The sequence below is a fragment of the Lonchura striata genome, chromosome 3, assembly GCF_050655825.1.
Source record: "Lonchura striata isolate lonStrDom1 chromosome 3, ASM5065582v1, whole genome shotgun sequence".
Taxonomy (NCBI): Eukaryota; Metazoa; Chordata; class Aves; order Passeriformes; family Estrildidae; genus Lonchura; species Lonchura striata.
In genome coordinates this window covers 55,571,939-55,591,358 of record NC_140705.1, presented here as the reverse complement: position 1 = coordinate 55,591,358, position 19,420 = coordinate 55,571,939, and the positions used below count along the sequence as shown (strand labels likewise).

Here is a 19,420-nt window from a genome sequence, read left to right as displayed (position 1 = left end):
GCGCCGGCCCCCCCCGGATCCCCGCTCCCGGGCGGGTCACCCTCAGGGGTAGTTTGCGTTGCCGCTCCTACCCCTAGCTTGGGTGTAACCAATAAACACGTACGCGCTGCGCTCCATGTCTCCTGCTCTTCTATTGCTCTGCGCAGGGCTTTCTCTACTTTTCCCCACGCCTTAAGGCATTTGCCGCTGCCTGAGGATTTCGTGTCCTCGGCCAGCGCGGCTGTGCATTTTTCCCATATCTCCGGATGTAAAACATCCACAGGGCGTTCAATTGCCCCAAGCTCAAGCAGCCTTGCTATAGCAAGATAAAAGTCTTTGAGCTTACACTCAATTCCCCATTGCTTATGAACTTCACTTACGACCCTGGCAATGGCATCCATGATGATCGCGGGTCCTGGGACGTCTCCCTTGCCGAGAACACGGTTCCACCGGTCCGGCCGCTGCTCTTGTCCAGGCGACACCCGCTGCCCGAGCGAATTATTCCCGGGTTTCGGCACCAGTTATGTTGCCTTCAGGGGAAGGCAAGGCGACCTGGTTTCAAGGAACAGCACGGCAGCCCAGTCTCCCCTGGGCCACTCGGGCCAACGACACACGCAGGCACCAGTGTGGTGGACGGTCGAAAGCCTTTATTATCTTATCTCATGGGTTTAAATAGTCTTGGGGGACTCTGCTACGTCAGGGGGGGTTGGTAGGGTCTCTAGGGTTAGTCAGGAGTGGAAAACTACTGGGTTAGGTGTGGTTACATTCTTTGGGGTAAATGGATAACATGCTGCAGGGTGAGAGGGGGAAGGGGTCTTTCTTTCCGTCACATCCCGAAATCTTCCGTTCGCCTGTCCCTATCTACTACAAAGGTGCATTCTAAAATATCAGATGAATAGGTCTGCCTTATCTCACTTGGTAAAACCTACAAATTTGGGGGCTTTTGTAAGTGACAAAAAGGTCATAAGAAGCAAAAATTGCTTATGTGATTATGAGACATGAGAATGTCAGTGGGAGCTTCTTAATTGTTTTATTATGTTATTCTATTTCAACCCCAAGACTGCATTTAAACTGTATATTGAAATGCACCTGAAATCAGAGAGTTGATTTTTCACTGACATTTGTGTTCCTTTTTGTAACTCTAATATGTTAATGAGGGAAAGTCTTGGTGGATCAGGCCAAAGGCTTTGCCTGCTGAGAGACAGAGCCTTGGCTACTGTGAAAAGAGGGAGAGACCACAACAACCATGCCCCAGCCACTCTTCTTATGTCTCTGCAATGACAGTGGTTCAATCTGCTGTTGAAAAGGTAGGTGACTTCCTGTGGTTTGGCATTTTATGCTCCACTTAAAGAGGGATCTGAGTCAGTATCCTGAGCTTGGTGCTCTGTGTATTGCAAATATCTCTTTACTCATTCTGTGTTAGTAGACCCATTGGCACAAAGGTATTGCATAAAGGAAATTGAGCCTGTGCTTAAAATTATGCACAGTTTTAAAGTTTAGCTCATATTGGTTTCCTTAACCATGTTCTAGGGGACAAGACCATTGTGATACTGATATCTGTAAAATGTTTGCAGGTCATCTGTCAGGCTTCATAAAATCCAGTTTCCTTTAGGAAAGAGGGCTGGGGAAGAATTTTTTAGAGGCAAGCTGTTCTTGGGCCAGCGTTGTGCAGAAACTGTCAGTAGGACTTCAAGTGCACAGTCAGTATTTTATTTCACTTGTAAAGTTCATGGAACTAAAACAGTTATTATAAAGTATTAGAAAACAGTTATGCTGAAAAGGTAAAAATGTGTAATCAATCACATAACTTACTGGCTCTTCTGAGGAAGGTGAGACTCTCAGCCAAAGCACAGAGAGCATGGTAAGTCAGTGCATGAAGTCAGGAGACTGTTTCTCTTGTGACATCCAAGTTCCTGTACCACACTGAGCTCTGGGAGGAAAGCCAGGAAGATTTTCTCAAAGGGAAAGGGCGTGCAGGAGGGCACCCAGCTTCTGCTGCCTTAGAAAATCAACCCTAAGTGCAGAAAACTCTTAGGAAGAAACAGAACTAAAAAACACTTTGTGGTTGTTAAACCTAGAGCCTTCACACCTTCCTTCCCACTGCCTTCCTCCATCAGCAACCAAAGCATGAGCAGCCATTTCAGGCTTCTCACTAAATAAGTCACTGTTGTAAAATGTTGCTTATCCTTTCTATTTGGAGTTTTGTGAGGCATGCACACAAAATCTGTTGTTCAAGAGCAAAGGCCTAAATTGTTCTCAAATGCTGTGTCACAACAGGTTTTTTTCTGCTGTGCAACCCCTCAAGGACCACCAGTAGCTCTTGCGTACTGGAAAAACAGGTTCACTTATCCCACCCAAGTGGATAATTTCTCCTCTACATTCTACTTTGTAGGAGAGAAATATGTGATAAGCCAAACTAATTCACACTGAACTTCCTCATGAGTTAGGACTTCTGGCTCCTGCAGTCATTCCTCTGCAAATCCCTCAAAGGATTATCCTGCATTCAATATTCTGAACAAATAAACACCCACAAACAGGAATACATATTTCAGGTTTTAATTAAAATGCCTTTTCTTGGACTGCAGTATGTGTTTTATTATAGTAAGCATATTCTCCCTTGAAAGCTTATTTAATTTTTTTCCTTTTTCTCTCTTTTTTTTTCTTTTCTGCCACTCTGTACTTTCTGTCTTGATGGGAGAATTTGAGTGTCTGCATAACAAAGGATGAGAGAAACGGTGACTGTGATATCCAGTTGCAAACAGAATTGTCATCTCACACATCAGTTCAAAACAACTTTTCTTGGTGTACCTGAAAAGAGGTACAGACTATTACCATATCTGCCAACAGGAAGGCTATGATGCATTCTTCTTTTTAACTCCAGCTGGCAACTAAATACCTCATTGCTGCTTGCTCACGCTTTCCCCTGTCCCTTGCCCACTAGGGAGGAGAATTTGAAAACAAAAAGTTAAACCTCATGAGTTAAGAGCAGTTTAATAATTGAAATAAACAAACAAAAATAATAATTCTAATTATGATAATTATTATAACAATAATACCAATAAGTGTGATGAAAAGGGAAGAAGCAGAGAGAGGAATAAAAAACCAAGAGAAACAAATGATACCAACACAATTACTCACCTCCCACTGACTGATGGCCAGATTTTTCCTGAGCAGTGATCAGTGGTTCCTGGGCAGCTCTTCCCAGTTGATAATCTGGGCATGATGCTTTATAGACTAGAATACCCCTTTGTCCTGGCCGTGCTCCCTCCCACTTTGTTGTGCACCTGCTCAATGGGAATGGAAAACTGGGCATGGGAAACTGAAATGTCTTTGATTTGGGTAAGCACTGCTTAGCAGCAACTAAAACATCAGCATGTCATCAACATTGTTCTCGTACTAAATCCAAAACATGGCACTGTACCAGCTTCTCAAAAGAAAATGGACTCTACCAGCTGAAACAGGACAATTCTACTGATAGATTTTCTGCTTTTATTGGGCACTTTTATTGGGCAAGGTGGTCTACAAATCACATTAACTAAGAGAATTCTACTATTTCTAGATCCTTATGTATCTATCACTACTTGCCCAGTAATCCTTCAGATGGGGATAATCTCCTCTAAGAAAGCTCATTTGTGACTATTTTTTCCAGATGAAAATGGACAGTAACTGAGGATCACTGACAACAGATTTAAGAATATATTGAACACCTTGCATTTAAAAGGAAAGCCCATACAATCCATAGCATTTCTTTCGAGTTCATGGAGATGAAAATTTGAATAGTAAAAAAAAAAAAAAAAAACAACAAACCATTAAAATGCAGGCCTACAGTGTTGAGAAGGTTAAGGGAGGAAGGACCATTAGGAAAATCAGATGTGAATTGCATCTCACTGCCCTCCTGCTCAAGTGGCCCAGAGCACAGATGATGGAGGTAATGCTTTGGAATCAAACCCTTCCTGCTGCCGTATCATAAGCTAGAGGAGGCGTGAGTGATTTCAATGGTCCACCACAAGGTTCCTTAAAAAACCACATGGGAGTGCTCAGCCTGTCTACTAGATAGTGATGCTAATAGTACAAACAGTGGACAACAATTTTTATGTACTCTGATACAGCCTCAGAGAAAAAAAAAAGGATTAAATCCCACTTGTCCTAATAATGTTACTGAAAGGAGTAAGCCTAAAGGATTAACCATTAGAAACAGAATTGTGATGCACCAGAAGAAAAGAAAAAGAATTTAGATTTGCCACACCATCTCAGCTACTTCTGGATCATCAGTGACATCAAGTATCTTACAACCAGTAGTCTGCTGCTTGGAGAGAAGCACCTTGGCAGCCATAGAATTAAAGTACATGTTTATAGCCTTCATCTGCAGAGATCAGGATGCAGCCAGAAGCATGAGATTAGCTGAGGCTTCTCCTGACCCATCTCTCAGCAAAACAGCAATTCCATTCCTTTTAATGGGCACACACAGGGTAGGACTTAACCCTTTCAGGCTAGCTCTCTGCTGGCAGCTTACATGCTCTCCAAAGAGATTCAGCTGCACATTTGCTTTATATTTTCCAATTATTAATTTTGAGCAGCCACTTCAGTTTCATATTATGGGGCAGAGCCAGCAAGAAAGATGTCTCTTGTTAAGCAAAATCATAGATTTTTAATGCCAGTCACAATCATCTACTTTGTCCTGTTGCACAAAACTGTGGGCAGAGTTTAAGTCCACTTTTTGTAGACTTTATCTCCTTTATCTGCTTTGGAAAATGACCAACTCCCTCCCACCCTCTCTCTTTCCAGTTTAAGCATCCCTCACTTTTCCCAGCCCCCCAGATGACTTTCACTGGATGTTCTGTGAAAGCCTTTGCCAGAGTTACAGATGTGGGTGCTTGGAGCTGTGCTGGGACAGTGCTGGTGTGTGACAGTACATGTGTCCCCCGAGCCCAGCTCTGTCCCAGTGTCCCCACACCTCACCACCCCTGCACACTCTGAAGGCTCCTGCCATCCCCTCTGATGGCACAATGTGCCCTTTGAAATCGAGATCAGCTACTGCTGAACCTGGCCTTTAGTGGGAAGTAGTTTGCCACCTGGTTATTTCTGATAATACCCAGCAAAGCCAGAAGCCAGGAAAATGAAAAATCTATTGGGTTTAATAAGCCTGGAATTTATATCTGTTCTTGGCAAAGCCAGTCATTAGCTGAGTCCTGCCATCTCATGGCAGCTTTGCAGTGACTTGTTTGCCTCCTTCCCCAGCACTGATCATTTGTTAGATGGTCTATCTATGTTACTTCATGGGGTAATCCCTTCCTTATCTTCTCTTGGACCTTGTTTTGTTAATAACCCAGTCCACCTTTTCAAAATCTAAAGTACTTCTGTCCATTTCCCTCCTAAGCTGTAAGTCCAATTAATTGCTTTCCAGAGTTTATACCTCAGAAACCTGAATTCTTTCGAGTATTGCAATGGCCATTTTCTGAATCTCACTATAAAGAATTTGATCTCACACAATGCAAGTACAGGCAAAAAAAAAGCTAAGCAACAAATGAATACCAGGGGAATCTAATATTTCACTAATAAGAGCTGCTGAGCAGCTTCCAATTTGCTTCTACCTCCTGGCAGGAAAAGGTCAAAACAAGGACATTTTTTATTCATGTACCTCACTTGAATGTTGAGCACCCTCAAGCTCATGGTATTTCTCAGTTATTCTCATATTTTTCTGCTTCTCTGATGCATGTTAATTTCACTTTTTAAAATTTATTTACTGCATAGCAGTAAAGTAAGGAAGTAAGGAAGTAAAGAAGTAAGGAAGTACGGAAATAAAGAAGTAAGGAAGTAAGTAAGGAAGGTGTCACATGAAGTTTGTGACATTTCTTTGCTTACAGCCCAGGTATAAAGTTCATTAGTTTGGCCATGTTGGCTGAAACAAAAAGTCCACTTAATCAGTGTGTTATCTTGTCTCCAGCCATATAACCTCCAGCCCATAACAAGCTGAGAAACAATGCAGAATAAGAGGCCCATGCAGCATGCAGTTGTCCTTCTGCCTTCTGTAGTTTAGAAAACTTCAAGAAAAATACTGAGGAATTATTTTTACTATTGTGAACAATAGTTCTGGGTGGATCTTTTTTCGCACATATGGAGAAATAAAGTTTTGACACCCAGCATTTAATGATTTAACTGATCAATATTTTTCATATTGAAATTATCTTGTGACAGTGAGTTCCATGACTGAAATACAAATTGTGTGAAAAAGCATATCCTTCTGCCTCACCTAGCTGTTGTATCTGGTAATTTCACTTGGATTCTCTTGGTTTATATCTTTTAGAATGTGACTAAACCTACTGCTCTTCTATCCCACAACATTTAATCTAAGCTCTTTGATACTGAAAAGCAGTGTCTCATTTGTTTCTAACCCTGAGTTACTTAACTCTTTCAAAATGATATGGTTTTCCTTAGGACTCTTCTTCAAGACACTGTACCCATCCCCCTTGATGCTAGTCAGCTTTATCCTTGCTCCAGCTAGGAGCTTGGTAGAGTCTAGCAGGGTGATCCCTTCCTGCATCCCAGTGGAATATTTTCTTTAATACTGGGATGTCACTGCCTCTGTCCCTGGCCTCTCATCCTTTCAGTGAGCACACTCAAAACACTTGGCTGCCTGATGATGATATTGCAAGTAACATTTCAGCGAGCATACTGTTTTATCTTTGTCTGGGTACAATGTACACCTTTTCTAAAGGCACTTCCCTATTTCTAACAGTTTTCTTCATTCAGTAGTTTATCTGTGCTGAGCTATTTCTCATTCATTTGGTTGTATGTATATTTTAAACCTTCAACCACATAGTTTAAACATCCTCTGGAGCACCACTGAAGCCTTTACCCTGATCTTTATATAAAGGAGGCTTATGTTAATATTGTTCTCAATTCAAAACAAAATGTCGTAGGCTCTAGGTGTTTCCCTTTCTACAAGACTTGAACTACCCAGGCTCAGCACTGAAGTATTATTTGCCTTTTTTTCTCTCATTAAATATCCAACAAAGTGCTTAAAAGAACCATCATCTCTGGTATGTAAAATGTACTCCCAGCCCTGTGCTCAATTATGCATGATTTATTCAGTCATTATGGAACTAGCTGAAATCTTCCACTACTATTCTGCTTCCTGCTTGTGCAGCCCCTGTGACTTTGTTTAGAGGTGGATGTCACCATCCTGGTCATGGGGCTGTTTATTATATCTGGATCCTCTGCTCTTTCCACTTGGGCAAGGAATATCAGACCATCTAGTTTCTGTGATATTTAATGAAACAGTTAAGCTTTCTAAGCCAGTGCAATATTTCTGTCTGCATTTGCAGTGTGTGCTCTTTCCTCTATATTGTACCATAATAAAGGACCATTAAACTGCACAGTTTTTCTTAACTGCTGTTAACACACAGCACACTGTGGGTCAGCAAAGGTGAGTTACTTACTGCCTGCAGTAACAAATCCCGCAGTTGTCGAATCGAGCACAGAGAACCATGCCCAGCCCTTTGCCTCATCTCTTTCCTACATCTCACCGGGGATCACCAGCTCTTTTCCCATCCATTCCACTGACACCAGCCAGGGGTGGCCGGAGCAGACACTGAAACCTACAGAGTGTGTGCAGTGGGATTGCTGTGGCAGTATCCTTTGGAAATACTGCTGGATTACACAGCAGATGGAGGGGTGGGAGGTGTAGGGTGGTATTTGGAGGCTCTTTTCAAGGACAGGCTGATTTCCCTTGTGGAATGCCACTGCTTAGGCTGGTGAAGGCAATGACTTCGGGAGCATGAAGGTTAAATGTCCACAGTGCTGTGTGCACAGTGCAGAAGGCAGCAGCAGTCATTGTGAATGGGAGCCTGAACCTAGCTGCTGCCTTCCCCAGAGCAAGTCACATCCCTGCCATACCTACAGCAGCTGCTGCTTTTTGGCAAAGGTACAAATAGTAAACACAATCCCAGAGAGGTGCTAAAAGCAAAGAATCGATGGTTATTGCTGCTTCAGCTTGGGGAAAGGAGTAAACAGACTGTAGTGCCAGATTTCTACAACTGCTCTTTCCCCCCGGGGGAATGAGCCTATCCACTCCTTGCCAGCTAAGCAGAGGTCAGGGCCATGCCAGCGGGTGTAGCTACCATCAGCAGACATGAAAAACAGTCCTGGCGTTTTGGTGGCATCTGTCTAAACTAAATAAGTGGTTGCAATAAAAGCAGCTAACCACTATTACAGCTTGATGCAGATCCTCAAGTATTTTGGTTTCTTAACAGGAAAACAACATGATTCAAACCTCCAGACAAATGCTCGGTTAGGCTGAAAGGGTCAGTCTGTTGTTGGCAAACTGCATGGTATTGGAGGTGCCACAGTGCCACACACTTCAGCGGCAGCATGAGCCATCCTCCAGTGCCCAGAACACTGCTTTGTTCCTGGAGGTTGGTTTATGCCCAGCAGAAAGTGGGTTTCGATTCTTTCAACCTTTATGTTAACTCTAATGTGACAGTAAATATCCCTTTTGCCAGTTTTTGATGTGTAACACTTTTTGCAGCCGAGCTTGTGTGCTGGCTGGCAGAATGTCCCATGAAGATGAACTGCAGGCTCCTTTGCCTCTTGCTTACTTGCTGTTTTGCTTTTCAGGTTCTGAAGTGTTGTGACTAGCAATACTAGTGCCTGAGAAGTCAGTTTGCTTCTTCTTTGCTCCTGCCTTGTCTGTAGGCACACCACAGAACACAGAAAAGGTGCTTCTTTACAGCAATGTTTGTCTTGTCAGTAGCGTGTTAAAGCTTGATGTGATACATATCATTAAAAAAAAAAAAAAAAGAAACAAAAGCCTCTCTGTGGTTCCTGTTAGACATGGAGGCTGTGTTATGGCCACTTGACTATACCCAACAGGGTTAGGCCATTATGAAATGTGGTTTTGATTCTCTGTAATAAAATTATCATTCTTCTGAATCACTCCCATGGTGGGAGTGAAGCTTTTAAAATTTCTCTTTAAGAAATACAAAAAACTGGGCCAAGTCCACAAAAAAAAATTATTTCAAATCGATGGTACTAAGAAGTCTAGAATTTGCTGAAATCTGCACTGTTGACGCTAAACTTGGGGGGATTTTCCCCATTTAATCTAGTTCTTTTTAGTTTCCTCTTGGAGCACCATTTTTTTCCTACCTTCACCAGTGAACCACACTTGGACATACAGGAGCTTGGTTTTAAAATGTATCTTTTAGACTGCCCAGTGCAAGTGTTCTGGGTAAACTCCTATCTGTCATTTTGCAGACAAAACATCATAGATGAGCAATTTATAATCGCCAAGGGTCTGAAGACACAGCTCATCTATGTGTACCTTGCTGCTCTTGTACCAGACATGTGCTAACCCACAACCTCTCCACACAGCAACCTCTTGCTAATGCATCTTGCTTGCCAACAAAAGGAGAGGGTGGAGCAGATTTTTGGCTGGGCCTTGGTTTTGTTTGTATATGGGTTTTTGTTAATTTGTTTTCTGAAAATCAGGAACAGTAAAAAATGTGTCTTTTTTTTTTGTTTGGTTTTTTTTTTTGCTCTTGCTATCAAGGTTTGCTTTTGGGAGCTAGCAGCACCAGTATTTAGATCACCTGTGACATGGTGTGGCGTGACATGAACGAGTCAAAAATCAGTCTCCAAAATCACTCTCTCTTCATTTATACCTTAGCAATCTCATTTATGTGGGGCAGAGAGCTGGAACTGCAAACATAGTTCAGTGTGGTAGGTTGATTTATAAGAAACACACAGTGCCCCTCTGAGGCTGAAGACTGCTTTGGGTTGCTGCCCCACTTCCATTAGTGCTATGTCACTCAAGAGTTATTTAGTCAGAACTCGCTTTCATACCCAGATGTGCAGTCAGAGCTCACCTCCCCAGTCCATTGCCACCTGTCACTGGCTCAGGCACCCACTGGGCAGGGATGAAGGGATGATGACCTGAGGTGATGCTGATTGCTGCACATGCTGCCTAACCCCCTATTCTTTCAGGTGGCCTCACCTGAATCCATGGTCTACCTAGACTTACAGCAAGGAGAGCCATCCTTCCAAATAAACATTTTTTTCCTTGTATTTCAGTGTCCTGGTTGGTCCTGAGTGAAATTTTCCCTGGTGGGATCAGAGGACGGGCCATGGCTTTGACATCTAGCATGAACTGGGGTATAAATCTCCTCATCTCCTTGACGTTTTTGACTGTAACTGGTAAGATTTCTCCATGTACTTGCAAGTTGATATTCTCCTAGTGGGCAAATTAAGTCTTTCTTATACAAAAGTATTGCTAAAATTGCAGCTGTGAAAGCCCAGGAGACAAGGTCTCTGTTTAGGTGCTGGTGTAACTTCACCATTCCCACCACATCTTTCCTTGTGCCAGTAACTTCAGCCCCACAGAGCTGGCTGTCAGACCTTGCATATCCACGCCACAGGCTGTGTCTTAAAACGCCATTGCCTTGGTAGGCTAAAAATACACAGTGTTTAGGATTAAGTCCTGCATCTTTTGAAATCAATGCAAGTTCTGTTCTAGATCAGACGACAGCTTTTCTGATCAGACATAAACACAATCCCATTTAATTAATTCCTTTTCACAGGAATGTCTTGGCTTTCAGAAAACTTTCTTTAGAAAAAAATTATCTTTGTGAGGTAAAAGCCTTTTACATTTGAATGTAAGAAAGTACATGCCTACCATGTATGACTTCTAATGATAATCAAAGGGGAAGGTTAAATGCTGATGCTGAAATTTATTGGTTAGCAAATTTATTTTTCTAATTTTATATTATATGAGGCTTTGAAAATTTTAGTTTTCAGTCTTATTGTGAGGAAAATATGTGCTAAAAATCAAAATATATAAGAAAGCTGAAATTCCAGGTTTTCCTTACATCTACATTACTCTCCACCAGAAGCAGACAATCAACTCACAAAAAGTCAAGGTAGTTTTCACCCATTAGATGTTTTTCGAGACAGATTTGAAAATGAATGTGATCTGTAATTAAAATGGGTTTCACATTTGCATTTTCTCCACCCCCCCCCTAAAAAAAAAAAAAAAACCAACAAAAAACCAAAAAATAAAACAAGAGAGAGAGAGATAGAAAAAACACATTCTCCTTCCTGAGTACTATCTTGATTAAAGCTAGGAAAAATATGACAGGTAAAGTTCACTGTGGTCACACTCTCAATTTAATTGGATCAAGGGTCTTCTTCAAAAGGAAACCATCCAGTTACTCCCACTCGCTGCCCATCAGTTTGTGTCACAGGACTGCACTCCTGAACCGCACAAGCTTTTGGGCAAAACCAAATGAGAAAATGCATATTGTAGGCAGACCGGCTGCCAACACTTGCTCAGTCCTTGGACCAGACCTGAGTTATTCCTAAGGAAATGTCCCCAAAACCACCTAGTGCAGACCTCAGGTGTTCAGTGTCAGCTGTTTCACCGGGAGGTCCCCACTTGTCATGCAGTGCTACTTGTTAATGCGCATCTTGCTGTTATCCTGGTCTCAGTTTCAAAGTCTGTAAAGCCCCAGTAACTCCCTTGGCTTAACTGGGTCTAATCTGGATTTATGAAAGTGCAAGTACAAGAAAATATGCATTCCTAGTCTATGGTGGAAAGGCAGGATTGGGAATTCTGTTGTCAAATGAATACATATGGTGGTCAGAGTAGCCAGCAGCATCTGCACGTAGCTGCTGGTGCAGAGGTACCAGCTGGATCAGAAGCTTCATCTACAATTTTCAGCTCATGACACAACTGACAAATGTCTCAACTGTCCAGGTTTATGTTAGCAGGGAAAAGGGCTAAGGGGGCTGCAGCACACTGTTGGGTTTGTACAAAATTTAATTTTCAGGGGCTGCAGAGTGCATCCCTTGGCCAGAGGTCTACCTGCCCCTGGGCTGTAGGCTCAGAAAACCACTAATTCTTGGATGCTCCATTAAGAGTTCACTCTTGGATCACTTTCTGGCACAGCACCCGTGACTCGCAGTGGAAATGCTGGGCACTGACAGGTGGGGAGGATTAGCTGGAGACAACTGTAATAGTGTGAAAAATGCTTGGATTTACTCCAAGAAAGAATGTGCACCAAAACCAGACACAGGCAAAAATCCAAGGCATTCATGATCCCCCCTGCCTTCCCACAAACCAGTAACAATGGCTACTCACTGTTTTCATCCAGAGTGATTGCAAATAAAATAAACCAATAGGTTCATGCTAAGTGGACCAATATGAACTCATTATTTTCTTTCATAAGGACTATTAGAAAAAGCAAAGCCACTCTTATTTTTCAATATATGTGAGCTAAGAATAGCAGCCTGGCTTCTTTCTAACTTCTCCTGTGCATTAGGGGCCTTATAAAATACATCAACAGGAAGAAAAATTGCAGTATTTGAAAATTTAAAAAGACATGTTTTCTTCCTTTGTAGAGCTCATTGGCTTGTCCTGGGTGTGCTTCATTTACACAGCAATGAGTCTAGCATCACTGGCTTTTGTTATCATGTTTATACCAGAGACAAAAGGATGCTCCTTGGAGCAAATATCCATGGAACTAGCTAAACAGTAAGTACCAAGCATGTGTCTGCATCCCCCAAGTGTCAGAGGGACAAAGCCTTTCAGCATCACATATTAAAACAAAAAAAAAGAAAAAGAAACTATTGAAAAAAATGAAACTATTGGGGAAAAAGGAAACTAAAGGAAAATTCTGATTGTCTCAAGGCTTGAGCTTGCACATGTTGATCTCAGCAGCCAACCAAACATTTTGTTGGTGCTGAAGGACTGGCCCTAAAGGCAAGGTATTTTTTGAGCACCCCTTTGAGGACCTGCAGCCAAGCCTGGCTCCCCAACACTTTTGCTGTCCTGGATGGGAGGGTGACCCTGATCTTGCATTTAGGACTGTGTGTTTTGGGTTGCATGCAGAAAATGGGAGGGCAAGACCCTGTATTTCAAATTGGCTTGTTCTGGATGTCACTTCATGGCTCCATATGGATTTTGATAGCTGCTGTTAAATGAGCTTTTCTTATGTCTTTACTGAATGCTGTAGACAGGTGAGGGTCAGTCTCTTCTCCCAAGCAACAAGTGACAGGACAAGAAGGTCTCAAATTGCATCAGGGGAGGATTAGATTGGATATTAGGAAAGAATTCTTTACTGAAGGGGTGGTAAGGTGTTGGAAGAGGCTTCCCTGGGAAGTGGTGGAATCATCACCACTGGAGACGTTAAAAAATTATCTAGATCTGGTACTTGGGGACATGGTATCATGGTGAAGATAGCAGTGTTCAGTTAAGAGCTGGACTTGATTACTTTAGAGGCCTTTTTTGACCTCCAAAATAAAAAAAAATAATAAAGTAACCTACACGTCTAGATACTTTATTTTGGCAGTTAAAGTAATTATTATGTGAACATCTTACTATCATCCTGTATTTGTATTTTTTAGATTACAGGAGAATATTTGCAGCCAGGCTTGAAGGAGCTTGTTTATAGACCAATTAGTGCACGGACTAAGCACTGTGCTGCCGGTGCCCCTCGGGCTGTCCCTTCCCCTCCTCTTAGGGATCCATCCCTGCCGGGCGGAGCGTGCGGCGGGGCCGCCCCCGCGCGGCAGGCGGGGGAGCGCCGGCACCGCCGGAGCATCCCGGGGCGTCCCGGAGCATCCCGGGGCAGCCCGGGGCGTCCCGGAGCATCCCGGAGCGTCCCGGGGCGTCCCGGAGCGTCCCGGAGCGTCCCGGGGCGTCCCGGAGCATCCCGGAGCGTCCCGGGGCGTCCCGGGGCATCCCGGGTGCCGGGGTGGCTCTGAGGGATGCGCTCTCCCGTCCTGCCGGGCCCCGATCCCCGCGCTCAGTGTGTGCCGCAGGGAGAGCGCGCTGCCGGCCGCCTGCAGTGGCCAACGTGTGCGGGGTTTTGTGCTTCTGCAGGAAATACGTGAGGACGCCCTTGTGCGGGGTGAGCCAGCGCAGAGAGAAACTGGTGGAACTTGCCGAGAGAGAAAAAGAGCAACTCTACTAGACGCGGGGCAAGCAAAGCAGCCTTCACCAAGAGACTGATTAAACAAAACGAAGATGCTTTGTGATGCTCACACTCTTATGGGGCATGTGGTATCGTTATTATACACAAGATATTATCTCTTTTATTTCTTGGTAGTACTTCTTTTAGCGGCAGTTTACAGCCAACATTAAAGAATGTTACAGTTTATGACTAACTGGAAATCTAGACTCTGTTTTAAACCAACATCCCTCAGATCCCCTGAGGTTACTCACCTCTTGCATACAGGAGGTGAATGGAAATTGGAATATTGCACACAAATCTCCTATTCATATTCAACTACAGTTCAGTCTGGAAGAAGTGCAAAGAAGAATCGGGATGCCAGGAAGAAGAAAGAGTCTCAACAGGAGGAGCCTACCAAAGACAGGTCTGTTTAGGCTAGCAAAAATGGGGCTGAAAAGGGTTAACTGTTGGCAAGTTAGGGAAAACAATGCTATGGAAAAAATGCTATGTTCAATGCTATGTCCAAAAAATGGACAACTATGGAATGCAAAAGATGACATTAGTGCAGAACTACTGGATATAAACTTTTTATAAATTAATTTAGGATTCAGCTTAACAAGATCTGAAAAAGGATCTTGTTCAGATGAACTTAATTATTTATAACGCAGAGCACAGTCAACTTGTAAGAGGAATTTTACATAAATTTTCTCAGTAGGGCCAGGATTCAGTGACCTCAGGAATACCCTTCAGAAAGCATTGTCAGATTGTTTAATGTGGGACACTAAATGTGTCACTCTCTACAACTCTCTTAACTAACCAGGTGGGGGTAGGCCTGTTCTTCCAGGCAATCAGTGACAGACTGAGAGGAACTGGCCTCAAGTTGCACCAGGTGAGGTCCAGGCTGGGTATCTGGAAGATTTTTTTCACTGAAAGGGCAGTTAAGCACTGGAATGGGCTTCCCAGTGAGGTGGTGGAGTCATCCTCTCTAGAAGTGTTCCAGAATCAACTGGATGTGGCACTTAGTGCTGTGGTTTAGTTGGCATGGTGGTATTTAGTCAAAGACTGAACTCAATGATATTTGAGCTCATTTCCAACCTTATGGATTCTATAATAAAGTAATCTAAACTGATGATGGCCTTACAGAAGAGAAAAGAGGATTTCTTTGGCCTCTCATTTCCAGGAAAGTTGGAAACTGAAGGTACCAGAGTTGATGTCAAAATAAACAGGACACACTAGACTGACTTTTGGATTCAGAAAGTGAGAATTGTGGTACATGGCAGCACACAGAGAATTCAAGAAGGAAATGTAATCACTGCAGATCATAAATTATGTCCAGTTCTTGGTTATTGCTTAGCAAGTGTATCCTAAAGTATTCAACAAGTCTCTACAAAGGGTTATTCATATGGCTCCCATAAAAGAACATTGGTATTTTTTTCTTAGTGGGTTAATAGATGTTGTTAGAGTGATCAGTAGATAAATATATATTAGCAGATAAATAAATGGTTCCTTGTTTAAAGAAAAAAAAAACCCAAAACAGAGCATGCTTTAAAAGCATGTTGGCTGTCTCTGTAGCCACAAAGTGGCATTTCTTCCAGCATTTCTTTGAGGCAGCTGGAAGACTGACAGAGTCAGCTGGAGTGCAGATACTAGTGTGAACTAAGCACGTGATCCCACTTTATTTGCTGTCTCATAGCATTAAAACCACCTGACTATGTTCTGCACTAAAGGAAAAGTGACTTACTGGCACAAATAAAGTTTTACTTCTGAGCAAAGCAGATCAGTTCCAATCAGATTCTCACACGGTTGCATTTCTAGATACTGACATCACAGACTTGTATGCACAAGTCTAGTCAAGACAGTGAGCTCATGTTCAAGACCTGAAAACAAACTATTGAAGCCAAGGCCATTATTTGCCTGAAGTCACAAAACATTTAGCTACCTCAGGATGAGAGCCTTAATTTTATAGCACTGATGTCTATGAAAATCTCTTCACTTGCTTCGTGTTTATGCTGGAAGACAGTTATCAGCATTATGCATTCTACTGAGTCAACTTCAGAAACAGAAATACAAAGGTGACTCTGGGTAGTCTTCCAAATATGCTGCCAACATTATTATTATACTAACAAGTGCCTGGGATTAAATCCAGTAATATTCAGTGTTACTGTATTTTAAGACTATATGGCAGGAAATTAATCAATTTCCTGATCCTGGACTTTACCAGGTAGTGGACTATTTGCATTTCCTTTTGTGTCCCCATTTGCTCTGGCTGGTACTCTTTTCTGATAGCTGCCTCCAGATAGCAGATGTTTGCACATACAATCCAAGTCTGTACTGGCTTTTAATTGCTATTACATTGTATTTAGTGAAAGGGGCTTCTGCAAAATCCTTCTCAGCATTGCAGCTTTCCAGACACCTCTGCTGTAATAAATTTTCTGAATGTTCTTACAGAAACAAATTTAACTTAGAACATACCATAGAAATTGTCTCCCCAGTTTACAAGTTTTGGGCTCATTGCAAGCTCTTCTAATTTTTTTCCATGCACACCTATTTAGTGCAGAAACAAATAAATAAAAATGCCATATTCCTGAAGAAGGGATAGTTTCAATACTGGTTTTACTGATGAGACAGTGATAGACCTTCAGATAACTCCTACAAGTCATGATGTTGTAGTCAAGGATTTTAAAAATTATTATAGCTACAGTCTCAATTGTAGTCTTACAGACTTAGCCTTATATAGCCTGTAAATGTAGCCATAATTGTACAGTCTTTTATAACAAAGCCTGCATATCTGATGACACAGAGCTGGCACTCACCATCTCATCAACTATGAAAATACAAGAGAAAAAAGGATACATTTTACAAATCACATCCCTGGATCTCTGAAGCACTCCAAAAAGAAATTTGTCCCAGATCTAAAATTATTCAGTACCTTCATCAATGGACTGGATTACAGAACAGAATATGCTTATTAAATATGCAGGCAACACTAAGCTGGGAAAGACTGGGTTGGAATTCAAAACTTTGCAAATACGTGAAAAAAAGCAGCATACAATTCTGATAACGAAAGCACAAATTTCCCTGGTAACACTAACTTCAAGTCTGAGAATGATAAAATGGTGCTAGAAATTGCAGGAAAAGTTCCAGTAGCTGTGACAACCCACAAGCCAGCAATGAGTCAGAGTTATCAATCTACTACCCTTAGTGGGGTGTATAAATAGAATCAACCCTTCTCTGTAAAGAATGTGAAATGAACTTTTTATGGCACTGCCAGTGCTACAGCCGAGCACTGTAGGGAGTTTTGCATGGGATCCACCTGGAGAAATCAGGGACAGATGAACAGTGCTCTAGGAAACTTGGTCACTGAGGAAGGAATGACTGACAGGTAAGTTTATCCAAAGCATTGCTTCCCACACTGGAGGTGAGAGCCAACATGCTGGGACACACTGGCCTGGATCTTCTATTGAGCATGCAGGAGTTAGTAGTGAGAACCTGGGTGGAGGCAGCACAACAAAGCAAAGGCAAAAATGCTAACTGGTGATGATGGGAAAGGGGAGCTGTGTGTGCACACAGGAGAAAGCATCAGCAGCAGGTCCTATTCCAAACTGAGGTGGGGACCTACCTATTTAGAGCAGTAGGAAAAGGAGTGATAGCTCTCAGAATAAGCATACACCAGCTGATGCCCTCCATCATATGTTTTATAATGTAGTTTTCATAGTTTGAGGCTCCCTTAGAGCGCTAGAAGGACAGGTGGGCATACATTTCAAGGGATTTCTTATTTGCTATTATTCTTTTCAGTATTACCCTGCAAATTTGGTAGTGTGCTTTTTGGCTCTGTTATGGATTGTTACAAAGGCTTCAAGCTGCTAGCATGGATCTAGGAAGCACTTCAAAAGAACCAGTGCCCATTTTAATACATTGCAGCTCATTATTAGCTTTCATTTTTATTCTAAGAGACAGATTTCACACTACGTGACAGTACTAACAAAGCAAAATGTTCCTCTTTCTCCACAGATAAATTTAGGAGACACATATGCTTCATAAAAGCTCCAGATATTCACTGGTAGCACTCAAGAGCTTTGTAATTTGATTTGAAGAGGCAAGCCTAATCTATGACAGCTATTGTAGCTGTAATGGCCAAATCCTCATTCATCAGTTTGGGACTACACTTTGTCCCTAAAACCCATTACAATTTTGATCATTGTTCAAATACCTTCCGATTTTCCCTTTTTAAAATTGTAGTAATAATAACTAGTGTTCCCTAATGGTGGTTTGTTCATTGCTCTTTGACTATGTACAAAATCCTTATTTACGTCACGAGTGCCAAGGTCCACATTATTTGACACAAACTGGAAAACTTAGGTGTACCAAGCTTTCCTACACATAGCATGCTATATTGAATTCCCTGACTATTTAACACAACTTCATAATTTCATAGTTATAAGCCCTCTTAGAAGCTCAAGAAGTGGGCCCATGCAAATCTCATGTGCAAGGCCAAGTGCAGGATGCTGCATGTTGGTCCAGGCAACCCCTTGTATCAACACAGGCTGGGAATGAACAGACCGAGAGCAGCCATGCCCAGAAGGACTTGGGAGTTCTGGTGGATGAGAGGCTGGACATGACCCAGCAATGTGCACTTGGATCCCAAAGAGCCAATTCTATCCTGGGCTGCATCCAAAGCAACATGGCCAGCAGGATGAGGGAGGGGATTCTGTCCCTCTGCTCCGGTGAGACCCCACCTGCTGTGCTGCATCCAGCTCTGGATGGACCTGCTGGAATCAGTCCAGAGGAGGCCACCAAGGTGATGAGAGGGATGGAACCCATATCCTTTGAGGAAAGGCTGAGAGAATTGGAATTGTTATCTGGAAACAAAGAAAGAGAAGACCTGTGACTTGCCACTACCTGAAGGTAACCTGTAAGAACCATGGAGAGGGCATGTAGTGACAGGACAAGGAGGAGGAGCTTTAAACTAAAAGAAGGTAAGTTTAGATTAGGTATAAGGAAGAAATTCTTTACTGTGAAGATAGTGAACACTGGAACAGGTTGCCTGGAGTCGTGGCTGCTCCATCCTTGGATGTGTTAATGGCCAGGTTGGATGGAGCTCTGAGCAATCTGTTCTAGTGGAAGGTGTCCCTGCCCACAGCAGGGGGGTTGGAACTAGATGATCTTGAAGGTCCCTTCTAACCCAAAACATTCTCTGACACCTACACAGAGTTCTAAAAGGCCTTTATGAACGTACCACTTACAACTTACAGCAAAGTTTTCTTTTGTTTTGTTCTGAGGGATCTGGTGAAGCATTTCCCATACTACTCCTTCCTTCACATACTTTCTGCACAGTCACTATGGACAGCCTCAAGTTCCACGCCACCCCCTCAGGCAGATGAAATCCGTCATGCCAGGCCTTTGCTTCCTCCAGCTGTTCTTCCACCTTTCTTTGGAAGCTGTGATTTCTAGTACAGTAACAGCTCAGTTTACTATTTTTAGCACCCCCTAGGACT

The 19,420-nt window shown here is 42.6% G+C and overlaps 1 protein-coding gene across 1 annotated transcript in view; it reads left to right on the top strand.

The window, feature by feature from the left end:
• The window catches only part of SLC2A12 (solute carrier family 2 member 12), a 40,135-nt gene extending 24,435 nt beyond the window's left edge, over nt 1-15,700 (top strand). Inside the window, exons 3-5 of the mRNA XM_021540661.4 lie at nt 10,048-10,170; nt 12,373-12,505; nt 13,856-15,700. Of these exons, the coding sequence (XP_021396336.3) occupies nt 10,048-10,170; nt 12,373-12,505; nt 13,856-13,946 (347 nt within the window). The 3' untranslated portion in view covers nt 13,947-15,700. The remainder of the gene's footprint in view (nt 1-10,047; nt 10,171-12,372; nt 12,506-13,855) is intronic.
• Nucleotides 15,701-19,420: the final 3,720 nt, after the last annotated feature.